The 14,836-nt window shown below is 38.2% G+C and overlaps 1 protein-coding gene across 1 annotated transcript in view; it reads right to left on the reverse strand.

Moving 5' to 3' along the window:
• LOC133616562 (low-density lipoprotein receptor-related protein 8-like) overlaps nt 1-14,836 on the reverse strand; it is a 66,502-nt gene that overhangs the window by 3,433 nt on the left and 48,233 nt on the right. The window contains exons 10-12 of the mRNA XM_061975981.1: nt 14,172-14,313; nt 13,899-14,096; nt 8,280-8,425 (exon numbers count right to left, since the gene is read on the reverse strand). Of these exons, the coding sequence (XP_061831965.1) occupies nt 8,280-8,425; nt 13,899-14,096; nt 14,172-14,313 (486 nt within the window). The remainder of the gene's footprint in view (nt 1-8,279; nt 8,426-13,898; nt 14,097-14,171; nt 14,314-14,836) is intronic.

Here is a 14,836-nt window from a genome sequence, read left to right on the forward strand (position 1 = left end):
CCGCCCAACCCGCGGTTTATCTGTGGATTCCGCGGTTGTGTTCGCAAACCGCGCATCTCTAGCGGGAAGAGATAAATAACTTAGACTTCCTTATTATTGTCATTCAAATTTGAACTTTACAGCACAGATAAGAACGAAATTTCGTTACATAAGCTCATGGTAGTGCAGGATAAAAAAGCAATAAGGTGCATATATAAATAAATAAATATATATAAATAATATATAAATATATATATATATAATAATAATATAATAATAATAATATAATATAATAATAATAATAATATATATATATATATATAAAATACATGTCAAATTGACATAATTGGCCATGACGCATGTTAATAGTCATGGAAAGGAATAACAAAAAGTGAGCAAAAAACACAACAAGCAAAACAAATATGTTAAACAACAAAAATAACTAGAGATGTCCGATAATATCGGACTGCCGATATCATCGGCCGATAAATGCTTTAAAATGCAATATCGGTTTCAAAATTATCGGTATCGGTTTCAAAAAGTAAAATGTATGACTTTTTAAAACGCCGCTGTACGGAGTGGTACACGGACGTAGGGAGAAGTATAGAGCGCCAATACACCTTAAAGTCACATAATACCTACGACTTTTCACACCCACACAAGTGAATGCCATGCATACTTGGTCAACAGCCATACAGGTCACACTGACGGTGGCCGTATAAACAACTTTAACACTGTTACAAATATGTGCCACACTGTGAATCCACACCAAACAAGAATGACAAACACATTTCGGGAGAACATCCGCACCGTAACAACATAAACACAACAGAATAAATACCCAGAACCCCTTGCGGCACTAACTCTTCCGGGACGCTACAATATACACCCCCCACACTAAACAACAACGACAAACACATTTTGGAAGAATATTTGCACCACAACACAACATAAACACTACAGAACAAATTCCCAGAATTCCCTGCAGCACCAACTCTTCCGGGACGCTACAATATAAACAAACGCCATTGGTGGATCTACACCTAACATCCACTGTAATGATACCACGTACAATAGCGTATCCAGTCGATACTACTATGATTGCATCGATATTTTTTAACATCACAAAATCTTTCGTTTTTTTATTTATTTATATCATGTTTATAAAGTCAGGAAATACGTTCCTGGACACATGAGGACTTTGAATATGACCAATGTATGATCCTGTAACCACTTGGTATCGGATCGATACCCAAATTTGTGGTATCATCCAAAACTAATGTAAGGTATCAAACAACAGAAGAATACATACATACATACAATACATTACATTAAAAACAGACAAACTTCATCGCAACATCTTGTTTCGGTGAGCAAAGCCTATTCAGAACGACCACATTTTCGGTGCATCACTTGTCAATAGTGCGCAAATAATAGACTCTATGTATTATATGAATATATATTTTGATTCTGAAGAAATAGCGATTGTTGAAGGACCGGAATTGGTGCTTTGGTGCATTTGCTTACATGTGAGTTTAAATACAAAGCTCACTCATGTCTGTCTCCTCCACTTAACAGCAATTAAGAGATTAGAGCCCTCCCAAATATATGACACTGTATACATACATTGTATTACTTTCACATAAAAAAAGCTAATTTTTAAGGTTTGAAAAAAATTTAAATAAAACAGACTATCCTTAAATCTCAGTAAAACAAACAATGCTATTCGGTAACAGTAAAAAGGAAAGTCTAACACAATTACAAATAGACGGAGTAGATATTGAAAGTAAAATATATTCCATTTTTAGGTGTTATAATGGATGAGAAAACAAACTGGAAATGTAAAAAATATACAACATAAGGTGGCAAGAAATACCTCAATAATGAATATAGTAAAATATGTACTTGACCAAAAATCACTTCATATTGTCTACTGCTTGCTAGTGTTACCATATCTGAGAAATATGGGGGAAATAACTACAAAAGTACACTTCATTCACTAACTGTGCTACAAATAAGATCAATTAGAATAATACATAATGTTGGATGTAGAGAACATACTTTATTTATTAAATCATCCATCCATCCATTTCCTACCGCTTGTCCCTTTTGGGGTCCTCGGGAGGTGCTGGAGCCTATCCTAGCTGTACTCGAGCAGAAGGCGGGGTACACCCCGGACAAGTCACCACCTCATCGCAGGGCCAACACAGATAGACAGACAACATTCACACTCACATTCACACACTAGGGCCAATTTAGTTTAGGTGCATGTCTTTGGAGGTGGGAGGAAGCCGGAGTACCCGGAGGGAACCCACGCAGTCACGGGGAGAACATGCAAACTCCACACAGAAAGACCCCGAGCCCGGGGATCGAACCCGGGACCTTCTTATTGTGAAGTACTCGCACTAACCCATGTTTCACCATGCTGCCTTTATTAAATCAAAAATATTGAAATTCAATGATTTGGTGCATTTGCAAACAGCTAAAATGATGTACAAAGCAAAGTATAAGCTGCTACCCAAGGATGTACAACAATTATTCTCAACAAAAGAGAAATATAACCTCAGAGATAAATCTAATTTAAAACGTGTATGCACGTACAACACTTAAAGTTTTTACCATAACCGTATATGGAATTAAATTATGGAATGGATTAAGCAAATAAGTTAAACAATGTACTAATATGATACAGTTTAAGAGGCTGTTCAAACAAAGTGTTTACACAGTACAAAGAAGAAGAATTTCAAGGAACATCTTGAACCTTATTGAAAATATCATTCTATATTATTATTCATCTCATATATGAACTAGAGATGGCCGATAATATCGGACTGCCGATATTATAAATGCTTTAAAATGTAATATCGGAAATTATTGGTATCGGTTTCAAAATTATCGGTATAGGTTTCAAAACGTAAAATGTATGACTTTTTAAAACGCCGCTGTGTACACGGACGTAGGGAGAAGTACAGAGCATCAATAAACCTTAAAGGCACTGTCTTTTCGTGCCGGCCCTGTCACATAATATCTACGGCTTTTCACACACACAAGTGAATGCAAGTCATACTTGGTCAACAGCCATACAGGTCACACTGAGGGTGGCCGTATAAACAACTTTAACACTGCTACAAATATGCGCCACACTGTGAACCCACACCAAACAAGAATGACAAACACATTTCGGGAGAACATCCGCACCGTAACACAACAGAACAAATACCCAGAACCCCTTGCAGCACTAACTCTTCCGGAACGCTACAATATACACCCCCGATACCACCAAACCCCGCCCCCCAACCCCGCCCACCTCATGCTCTCTCAGGGAGAACATGTCCCAAATTCTAGGCTGCTGTTTTGAGGCATGTTAAAAAAAATAATGCACTTTGTGACTTCAATAATAAATACGGCAGTGCCATGTTGGCATTTTTTTTCATAACTTGAGTTGATTTATTTTAGAAACCCTTGTTACATTGTTCAATGCATCCAGCGGGGCATCACAACAAAATTAGGCGTAATAATGTGTTAATTCCACGACTGTATATATATATATATATATATATATATATATATATATATATATATATATATAATCGGTATTAGGGATGTCCGATAATGGCTTTTTGCCGATATCCGATATTTCGATATTGTCCAACTCTTTAATTACCGATACCGATATCAACCGATACCGATATCAACCGATATATACAGTCGTGGAATTAGCACATTATTATGCCTAATTTGGACAACCAGGTATGGTGAAGATAAGGTACTTTTAAAAAAAATTTATAAAATAAAATAAGATAAATAAATGAAAAACATTTTCTTGAATTAAAAAAAGAAAGTAAAACAATATAAAAACAGTTACATTGAAACTAGTAATTAATGAAAATTAGCAAAATTAACTGTTAAAGGTTAGTACTATTAGTGGACCAGCAGCACGCACAATCATGTGTGCTTACGGACTGTATCCCTTGCAGACTGTATTGATATATAATGTAGGAACCAGAATATTAATAACAGAAAGAAACAACCCTTTTGTGTGAATAAGTGTAAATGGGGAAGGGAGTTTTTTTTGGGTTGGTGCACTAATTGTAAGTGTATCTTGTGTTTTTTTATGTGGATTTAATAAAAAAAACACAAAAAAACAACAACAACAAAAAAAAACGATACCGATAATAAAAAAAACGATACCGATAATTTGCGATATTACATTTTAACGCATTTATCGGCCGATAATATCGGCAGGCCGATATTATCGGACATCTGTAATCGGTATCGGTTGATATCGGAATCGGTAATTAAGAGTTGGACAATATCGGAATATCGGATATCGGCAAAAAAGCCATTATCGGACATCTCTAATGATTATTTATCTAATATATGAACCATAACTGACTTAACTATTATTAAGAGAACGGTTGTATTCAAAATGTTACAAAATGAAGACAGGAAGTGAATATGTGCTATTAAATTGCAAAAAGGGTAGGATTAAATAAGCTTAGCTTCTTCCTAGTCCTTTTCGAACATGTAAAGAGACATGTAAATATGTAAACTATATGATATATCACTTGTAATTGCATACATGATCAAACCAATGTCGAAAAAGGGAATTTTGTGTTCTTGCCTTGATATTTGACATTTTTTAAATCAAATTATGGCAAAGCCTGAACAATCACTTCTGTGTGTAGCCAAAGTATCCACAGCATGTAGAAATGTGTGCACGTGAAGCATGAAGTTTCCATTTTCAGTTCACTCTCGATGCATCTCAACTTTGACGCGAAGAAGGGCGACCTCCAGGTATTTGTGCACATGCAGGCTTAAATACATGAGGCCCCAGGCGCATATGAGGTGTGATTGAAAAGTGGAGTTACAGTACAAAAGCATACCACCGCTTACTGTGTGATAAGCAACATTCACAGACATTCCCCGTTAAATGTGTTGATTAGCGAGGACAAACAGGCAGCACCCAATCTATTTGTGGCGGTCAAAATGTATTAGTGGCGGGCTTCCAGTAGGGAAACACTGCCTGCCTTTGTCAGATCGGTGTTAACATAATCATGTTTATTTTAATGCTTGAATATTGCAGTGCTGTAGAGCTGCACAGCATGACATTGAGAGCAGTTTTCAGATTGTATTATTTCTCAGACGTCAACTCCCCGTCCTCATAAAAAACAGTTTCAGGAAACACCTGGAAGCTGGGCTAGAAAACAATGGCAGCGCTAACGTAGGAGAAGCACAATCGACATCACTCCTTGCCTGACAACATGTTTGTACAGAATGAGCTCCCGACGCACTTTTACGCCGTACTGTTATCAAAAAAAAAAAGTCATAATACCGAGTTTTGACTGACACGGTCAGAGAGGTATTCATAATATCATATTACATGTAATTTTCTACATGAAGCTTAGTGGGAACAGCGTTTGTATGCTGCGGCCATGTTTCCTGTCAATCATAAAGAAGTACTGTAACTGCTGTCATGGCATGTCTTTCAAAAATAGTCACAAGGTGTAAATGAACACTCCAGTCCCCTTGAGGCACTTATAAATATCTTCTTGATGATGGATGGATGATGCCGTGTGTGTGTGTGTGTGTGTGTGTGTGTGTGTGTGTGTTCTGGCAATGCTTACTTAATGGGGACATAGCTCTGTTTACACAGTCACCTTTAGGGGACCTCTGACAGTATGGGGACAAAAAAACAGGTCCCCTAAAGGGAAACCTTTTTAAATGATAGTCAGATCCATTCTGAAGATGCCCAAGTGACATTTTCATACAGCATGATTATAAAACATTATTACCTTAAAGCAGTGGTTCTCAAATGGGGGTACTTGAAGGTATGCTAGGGGGTACGTGAGATTTTTTTTAAATCTTCTAAAAATAGCAACAATTCAAAAATCCTTTATAAATATATTTATTGAATAATACTTCAACAAAATATGAATGTAAGTTCATAAACTCAGTGAAGCACAAGCTCAGGTTTCTCACTAAAATGTCTGTCAAAAAGAACTGTGAAAAGAAATGCAACAATGCAATATTCAGTGTTGACAGCTAGATTTTTTTGTGGACATGTTCCATACATATTGATGGTAAAGATATCTTTTTTTGTGAAGAAATGTTTAGAATTAAGTTCATAAATCCAGATGGATCTCTATTACAATCCCCAAAGAGGGCACTTTAAGTTGATGATTACTTCTATGTGTAGAAATCTTTATTTATAATTGAATCACTTGTTTATTTTTCAACAAGTTTTTAGTTATTTTTATATATTTTTTTCCAAATAGTTTAAGAAAGACCACTACAAATGAGCAATATTTTGCACTGTTATACAATTTAATAAATCTGATGACATAGTGCTGTATTTTACTTCTTTATCTCTTTTTTTCAACCAAAAATGCTTTTCTCTGATTAGGGGGTACTTGAATTAAAAAAATGTTCACAGTGGGTACATCACTGAAAAAAGGTTGAGAACCACTGCCTTAAAGTATGATTCACATTCAGAATTTTCCATCCTTCTATATATGGTAGTTGGAATTGCAGACAACTTCATTACTGCTAAATAGCAGTTTTCAGTAATGTCACAGAAGATGCAGGATTTGCTTTAACATTTAAGTGGTGAAACTTCCTATAAGAGGACAGCTGTAGTGCTGTATTCTAAAGATCATGTCATATTTCATTTGAACTTTTTTATTTTTTATAAATGGTCCTCAGTAGTCACGTACAAATTTGTGTGAATTATGCAAAATTATTTAAATGTTGTCCCCATGAACCATATTAACTCTTTTTCCCCAGGGTCCCCAGTAAGAATGATCAGCACATTACTTCATCAATCCAGAGATTTAAAGGCCTACTGAAATGCGATTTTCTTATTCAAACGGGGATAGCAGGTCCATTCTGTGTGTCATACTTGATCATTTCGCGATATTGCCATATTTTTGCTGAAAGGATTTAGTAGAGAACATTGACGATAAAGTTCGCAACTTTTGGTCGCTGATAAAAAAAGCCTTGCCTGTACCGGAAGTAGCAGACGAGTAGCGTGACGTCACAGGTTGTGGAGCTCCTCACATCCGCACATTGTTTACAATCATGGCCACCAGCAGCGAGAGCGATTCGGACCGAGAAAGCGACGATTTCCCCATTAATTTGAGCGAGGATGAAAGATTTGTGGATGAGGAAAGTGAGAGTGAAGGACTAGAGGGCAGTGGGAGCGATTCAGATAGGGAAGATGCTGTGAGAGGCGGGTGGGACCTGATATTCAGCTGGGAATGACTAAAACAGTAAATAAACACAAGACATATATATATACTCTATTAGCCACAACACAACCAGGCTTATATTTAATATGCCACAAATTAATCCCGCATAACAAACACCTCCCCACTCCCGTCCATATAACCCGCCAATACAACTCAAACACCTGCACAACACACTCAATCCCACAGCCCAAAGTCTTGTTACCTCCCCAAAGTTCATACAGCCCATATATTTCCCCAAAGTCCCCAAAGTTACGTACGTGACATGCACTTAGCGGCACGCACGTACGGGCAAGCGATCAAATGTTTGGAAGCCGCAGCTGCATGCGTACTCACGGTACCGCGTATGCGCATCCAACTCAAAGTCCTCCTGGTAAGAGTCTCTGTTGTCCCAGTTCTCCACAGGCCAATGGTAAAGCTTGACTGTCATCTTCCGGGAATGTAAACAATGAAACACCGGCTGTGTTATCCGGCACAACAGTCAAGGGGCACATTCTACGGCGGGGTGCGTTATCCGGCACAACACCTGCCGCAATACACCGCTTCCCACCTACAGCTTTCTTCTTTGCTGTCTCCATTGTTCATTGAACAAATTGCAAAAGATTCACCAACACAGATGTCCAGAATACTGTGGAATTTTGCGATGAAAACAGACAACGTAATAGCTGGCCACCATGCTGTCCCAAAATGTCCTCTACAATCCGTGACGTCACCCGCAGGCGTCATCATACCGAGACGTTTTCAGCAGGATATTTCGCGCGAAATTTAAAATTGCACTTTAGTAAGCTAACCCGGCCGTATTGGCATGTGTTGCAATGTTAAGATTTCATCATTGATGTATAAACTATCAGACTGCGTGGTCGGTAGTAGTGGGTTTCAGTAGGCCTTTAAAGACGTGTATGAGCTAACTGGGCAGTGGCCATTTTACCTCTTTTTTTTTTTTTTTATGCCTCCACGACTTGTAGAAAGGGGGGTCCCCACAAATAATGATCAAAAACCTGGTCCCCATTCCAAATGATAACCAGTATGTGTGTGTGTCTCAACATATCTTGCCTTGTCGAGGCATGCGTATGGACCCTTGATGAGCGGGTCCCGGGACTCTTTGAGGGACAAGCTCTGCGTAGTCATATTCCTGGTGGGCTGAAACTCCTCTCTCCACCACCACAGGACCATTCCCACCAGCAGCACGCTGAGGGACACTGGGAGAAACGCACATGACCGTTAACACGCATCATTGAGGTTGGAGTGCGAATAGAATAGGTTATGTATATTCAGAAATGTTTTCGTCTCAAAAGACTCCGGAAGGCACGATATCATACATGTAATACAGATATCTTCAACATTTTATAATTCAGCAACTAATTGCCCACAAATCATTGGCCATTTTGCTTTACAGACAAATGGTCAAAGTTTAGGGTTTAATAACCAGGTAGAGTATTTCTCAGGAAAAAAATAGCACAGGCAACACAGAGTAGATGTTTGGCTAAGTATTCACTAGAGATGGCCGATAAATGCGTTAAAATGTAATATCGGAAATTATCGGAATCGGTTTTTTTTTTATTATCGGTATCGTTTTTTTCTTTTTTTTATTACATCAACATAAAAAACACAAGATACACTTACAATTAATGCACCAACCCAAAAAACCTCCCTCCCCCATTTACACTCTTTTACACTCATTCACACAAAAGGGTTGTTTCTTTCTGTTAACATTCTGGTTCCTACATTATATATCAATATATATCAATACAGTCTGCAAGGGATACAGTCCGTAAGCACACATGATTGTGCGTGCTGCTGGTCCACTAATAGTACTAACCTTTAACAGTTAATTTTACTCATTTTCATTAATTACTCATTTCTATGTAACTGTTTTTATATTGTTTTACTTTCTTTTTTATTCAAGAAAATGTTTTTAATTAATTTATCTTACTTTATAATTTTTTTAAAAAAGTACCTTATGTTCACCATACCTGGTTGTCCAAATTAGGCATAATAATGTGTTAATTCCACGACTGTATATATCGGTTGATATCGGTATCGGTAATTAAAGAGTTGGACAATATCGGAATATCGGATATTGGCAAAAAGCCATTATCGGACATCCCTAGTATTCACCCTTTTGTGTGTGTTGGATCAGCAGAAACATTGCATCATTGGATGTCGTCACATGATTATGTGTATTGCACAAAGTGCTAAAGCACCACAGGCAGTATTGAATCTCATTTCATTTCCTATGTTTAGTCTCTACTGGCGTCCGCGGCGAATGTTTAGGACTCAAGGTAATGTTTGAGTAATGTTTGTGTGACATTATACTGGGGCTATTTAACTGGCAGCCAGGGGGCCAAAACCGGCCTGGGAATGACACCATACCGGCCCCGAGTTGAGTTCAAAGTTTAGCAGAAATTTCCTAAAATCACTAGAGTGCTCCTGTTGTATAGAGGAACTAGGACCATGTAAACACAATGGCAGATCCTGGCATTGACATTTTATCCTTGCTAGTAAACATAGAACACTGGGGTCTAAACTTTTGATGTACATACAGTCGTGGTCAAAAGTTTACATACACTTGTAAAGAACATAATGTCATGGCTGTCTTGAGTTTCCAATAATTTCTACAACTCTTATTTTTTTGTGATAGAGTGATTGGAGCATATACTTGTTGGTTCACAAAAACATTCATGAAGTTTGGTTCTTTTATGAATTTATTATGGGTCTACTGAAAATGTGACCAAATCTGCTGGGTCAAAAGTATACATACAGCAATGTTAATATTTGGTTACATGTCCTTTGGCAAGTTTCACTGCAATAAGGCGCTTTTGGTAGCCATCCACAAGCTTCTGGTTGAGTTTTTGACCACTCCTCTTGACAAAATTGGTGCAGTTCAGCTAAATTTGTTGGATTTCTAACATGGACTTGTTTCTTCAGCATTGTCCACATGTTTAAGTCAGGACTTTGGGAAGGCCATTCTAAAAGCTTAATTCTAGCCTGATTTAGCCATTCTTTTACTACATTTGACGTGTGTTTGGGGTCATTGTCCTGTTGGAACACCTAACTGCGCCCAATACCCAACCTCCAGGCTGATGATTTTAGGTTGTCCTGAAGAATTTGGAGGTAATCCTCCTTTTTCATTGTCCCATTTACTCTCTGTAAAGCACCAGTTCCATTGGCAGCAAAACAGGCCCAGAGCATAATACTACCACCACTATGCTTGACGGTAGGAATGGTGTCTTGGGACTAAAGGCCTCACCCTTTCTCCTCCAAACATATTGCTGGGTATTGTGGCCAAACAGCAACATTTTTGTTTCATCTGACATCACAAGGACAAAGACCGTCTGGAGGAAAAGTTCTGTGGTCAGATGAAACACAAATTGAGTTGTTTGGCAACGATACCAAGCAATATGTTTGGAGGAGAAAAAGTGAGACCTTTAATCCCAGGAATACCACCCATACCGTCAAGCATGGTGGTGGTAGTATTATGCTCTGGGCCAGTTTTGCTGCCAATGGAATTGGTGCTTTAAATAGGACAAAAGGAGGCTTACCTCCAAATTCTTCAGGACAACCTAAAATCATCAGCCCGGAGGTTGGGTCTTGGGCGCAGTTGGGTGTTCCAACAGGACAATGACCCCTAATACACGTCAAAAGTCTATATCAGAAAACCAACAAATTTAGCTGAACTGCACCAATTTTGTCAAGAGAAGTGTTCAAAAAGTCAACCAGAAGCTAGCCAGAAGCTTGTGGATGGCGACCAAAAGTGCCTTATTGCAGTGAAACTTGCGAAGGGACATGTAACCAAATATTAACATTGCTGTATGTATACTTTTGACCCAGCAGATTTGGTCACATTTGCAGTAGACCCATAATAAAGTCATAAAAGAACCAAACTTCATGAATGTTGTTTGTGACCAACAAGTATGTGCTCCAATCACTCTATCACAAAAAATAAGAGTTGTAGAAAGTATTGGAAACTCAAGACAGCCATGACATGATGTTCTTTACAAGTGTATGTAAACTTTTGATCGTGACTGTAACTGAGGCGTTCCTCAAGGCACCACTTTAAGTCCTCTCCTTTTCGACAGTAGACTTTTACGCAGTGTAATTTATGACACTAAGGTGTTGCTGCAGCTTCTTTTCTTCAGATGCAGTCAGTAGTCATTGGTTTACCTATACTAGTGGTGTTCCTCAAAGTTCTATTTTAGGTCCTTTCTTTTTCATCATTTGGGCTATTCAACTTGTGGCCTGTGAGTTCGGTTAAAAAAACTTGCAAGAGACTCACATTTTTGCAGCAGATTTGTAAAAACACTAGACTGCTGTCATATAGATGACTTTTGATTATCTTTTTTTTCCAGAAAGTCCTTAAAAACAGCAGAGCGCTCTTGTAACGCTAACAAAATAGACCAAAATCAAAAGGTCTACTGTAGGGGATGCTGTTTTTTGGAATATACAAAATAAGGCTAATAGTGCAGGGAAGAGCAAGCGCCCCCCCCCATCCTTTGCTTTCAGAAAATGTGGCCCCCAAAAATAATTTTATTATTATACTTTACTTCAAATAAAACCACTTAAACAAAAACCAAAACCAGTGAAGTTGGCATGTTGTGTAAATTGTAAATAAAAACAGAATATAAAGATTTGCAAATCCTTTTCAACCTATATTCAATTGAATAAACTGCAAAGACAAGATACTTAACGTTCGAACTGGTAAACTTTGTATTTTTTGTAAATATTAGCTCATTTGTTATTTGATGCCTGCAACATGTTTAAAAAAAAAAGCTGGCACAAGTGGCAAAAAAGACTGAGAAAGTTGAGGAATGCTCATCAAACACTTATTTGGAACATCCCACAGGTGAACAGGCTAATTGGGAACAGGTGGGTGCCATGATTGGGTATAAAAGCAGCGTCCGTGAAATGCTCAGTCATTCCCAAACAAGGATAGGGCGAGGGTCACCACTTTGTGAACAAATGCGTGATCAAATTGTCGAACAGTTTAAGAACAACATTTCTCAACAAGCTATTGCGAGGAATTTAGGGACATGTACTACATAAAACAAATTGCTGTCTTAAAATAGCTCCTCTAGAACCCTTTTGATGTCAAACCAGCTTGTGTTAAGGAGAGTAGTGGCTCAGTTGTCGCCATAGTGACCGCGAATGACGAGTTTATGGTAGTCTTCGAGACTGGTGGACCAGCCAGGACACCCCTGTGTTCGCATTATTTTGTTGCCAACATTACTTTTCATTACAAAGCAAAATACATTAAAACAGTTGCATTTTATCTCATCACTTTGACACATAAATAACAAATAATGAGTGGTTACTCTAGGACAGGGGTGCCCACACTTTTTCTGCATGCGAGCTACTTTTCAATTGATCAAGTCGTGGGGATCTACCTCATTCATATATATAGTTTAGATTTACTTATTTATGAAATATATGTTTTAGTAAACAAGTTAAAGGTGTTTAATGATAATGCAAGCATGTTTAACACATATAGTTAATATTGTTAACAGGTTAAAGGTGTTTAATGATAATACAAGCATGTTTAACACATATAGTTAATATTGTTAACAAGTTAAAGGTGTTTAAAAGTAATACAAGCATGTTTAACACATATAGTTAATATTGTTAACAAGTTAAAGGTGTTTAAAGATAATGCAAGCATGTTTAACACAAATAGTTAATATTATTAATAAGTTAAAAGGTGTTTAATGATAATACAAGCATGTGTAACACATATAGTTAATATTGTTAACAAGTTAAAAGTGTTTAAAGGTAATACAAGCATGTTTAACACAGTTAATATTGTTAACAAGTTAAAGGTGTTTAAAGGTAATACAAGCATGTTTAACACATATAGTTAATATTGTTAATAAGTTAAATGTGTTTAATGATAATACAAGCATGTTTAACACATATAGTTAATATTGTTAACAAGTTAAAGGTGTTTAATGATAATACAAGCATACAGCATACAACACATATAGATTCCTTTCTTTCATGAAGACAAGAATATAAGTTGGTGTATTACCTGATTCTGATGACTTGCATTGATTGGAATCAGACAGTAGTGCTGATAACGTCCGCATTTTCAAATAGAGGAGAAAAAAAGTCCTCCTTTCTGTCCAATACCACATGACAGTGGTTGATTTTTGGCATTTTATTTGTCCAGCTTCCACACTCGTTTTTATACACTTTACAAGAAATACATTGGCGGCAAACTCCATAGCTTGCTAGCTTGTGCACGCCGGCTTTCTGAGACTCTTATTTTGTTAGCGCAGGCAGGATGAAGCAGAGCTTTTATTGTGCAACTGTGCAGTCGGTCTTTGGAGTTTTGACGGCAGGTACGGCGCGACAGTATGTTGAAATAAAAAGTGTTTCTCGCCTTCCTGTCGGTAATTTTTTCTTAATAATGAGCTGGCAGCAGCCAGCGTCATCTCAGAAGACCCTCAAGTGACGTCATAGTGAAGATTTATAATCGCTAATTTTTAGGACTATTTTTTTAATGCCTGGCTGGCGATCGACTGACACACCCTCCGCGATCGACCGGTAATGTGCACCCCTGCTCTAGGAGGTGCTTGGGAGCAGAAAAATAATTACAAGTAGTTGAATTAATTGTTCATTGTTGTCAAATAGATTGTAATGAAAACAAAAGAACACAACAAACAAAGCTACGCTTACCGATAAGAGCGAGGATTCCGGCATATGCAGGATCAGATAAACGTGTTGCAGAAAAAGTGTGAGAAACAGCAGGAATGTTTTGTAATCGGTTGTCCGTCATATCTTGTGGCGTGCATCGGAAGTCTGGAGTCTGGGAAATGAGGTCGACAGCACACCCGTGCTTGCACACCAACCCCGGACGGCCGCACGCAGCTTTGCCTACAGTAGAACACGCTGATCGTTAACAAGAAACTCCTTTGGATGTGGAAACTTGTTTAGTGTTACTGCTCATACCGATGGGTTGAAGGACAGGGTGAAAGATGGCAACACCGCCTGGTGAGGTGATGTTGGTCGGAAGTATTTGGAAGTCGTTGCCATTATGCTTGCTGGCTCTGCAGATGGAATGTGTGTCTTGGTCACTCCAGTATAAGAAACCCTGAAGCAGAAGAAACACTTTTTTTTTGGTAAACCATGATGCAAGAATTATACTCTTGCAGACAAACAATAACAGTTAATACAAGCCTGTAGGGGTGTAACGGTACGTGTATTTGTATTGAACTGTTTCAGAACGGGGGTTCCGGTTCGGTTCGGAGGTGTACCGAACGAGTTTCCACACGGACATATTAAGTAGCGTAACGGACGTTGTGTAAACAATGCACACCGAGGCACAACACACGGCATGCGAGCAGCTAACGGGCTACGATAGACTGACCATATGTCCTCTTTTCACCGGACATGTCCTCTTTTGCGGAGCAGTCAGGGCGGAGTTTCTTAAATGCCTCAAATGTCCGGCATTTTGAGTTAGGGTTGCGTGTATTTTCAATGTACGTTCAGGGTTAAGAAAGGGTTAAAAACAAAACAAATTGTGCGCGCAGCAGCATTTGCATACTTGCCAACCCTCCCGGATTTTCCGGGAGACTCCTGAAATTCAGCGCCTCTCCCGAAAACCTCCCGGGACA

This window comes from Nerophis lumbriciformis, linkage group LG14 (genome assembly GCF_033978685.3).
Source record: "Nerophis lumbriciformis linkage group LG14, RoL_Nlum_v2.1, whole genome shotgun sequence".
NCBI lineage: Eukaryota > Metazoa > Chordata > Actinopteri > Syngnathiformes > Syngnathidae > Nerophis > Nerophis lumbriciformis.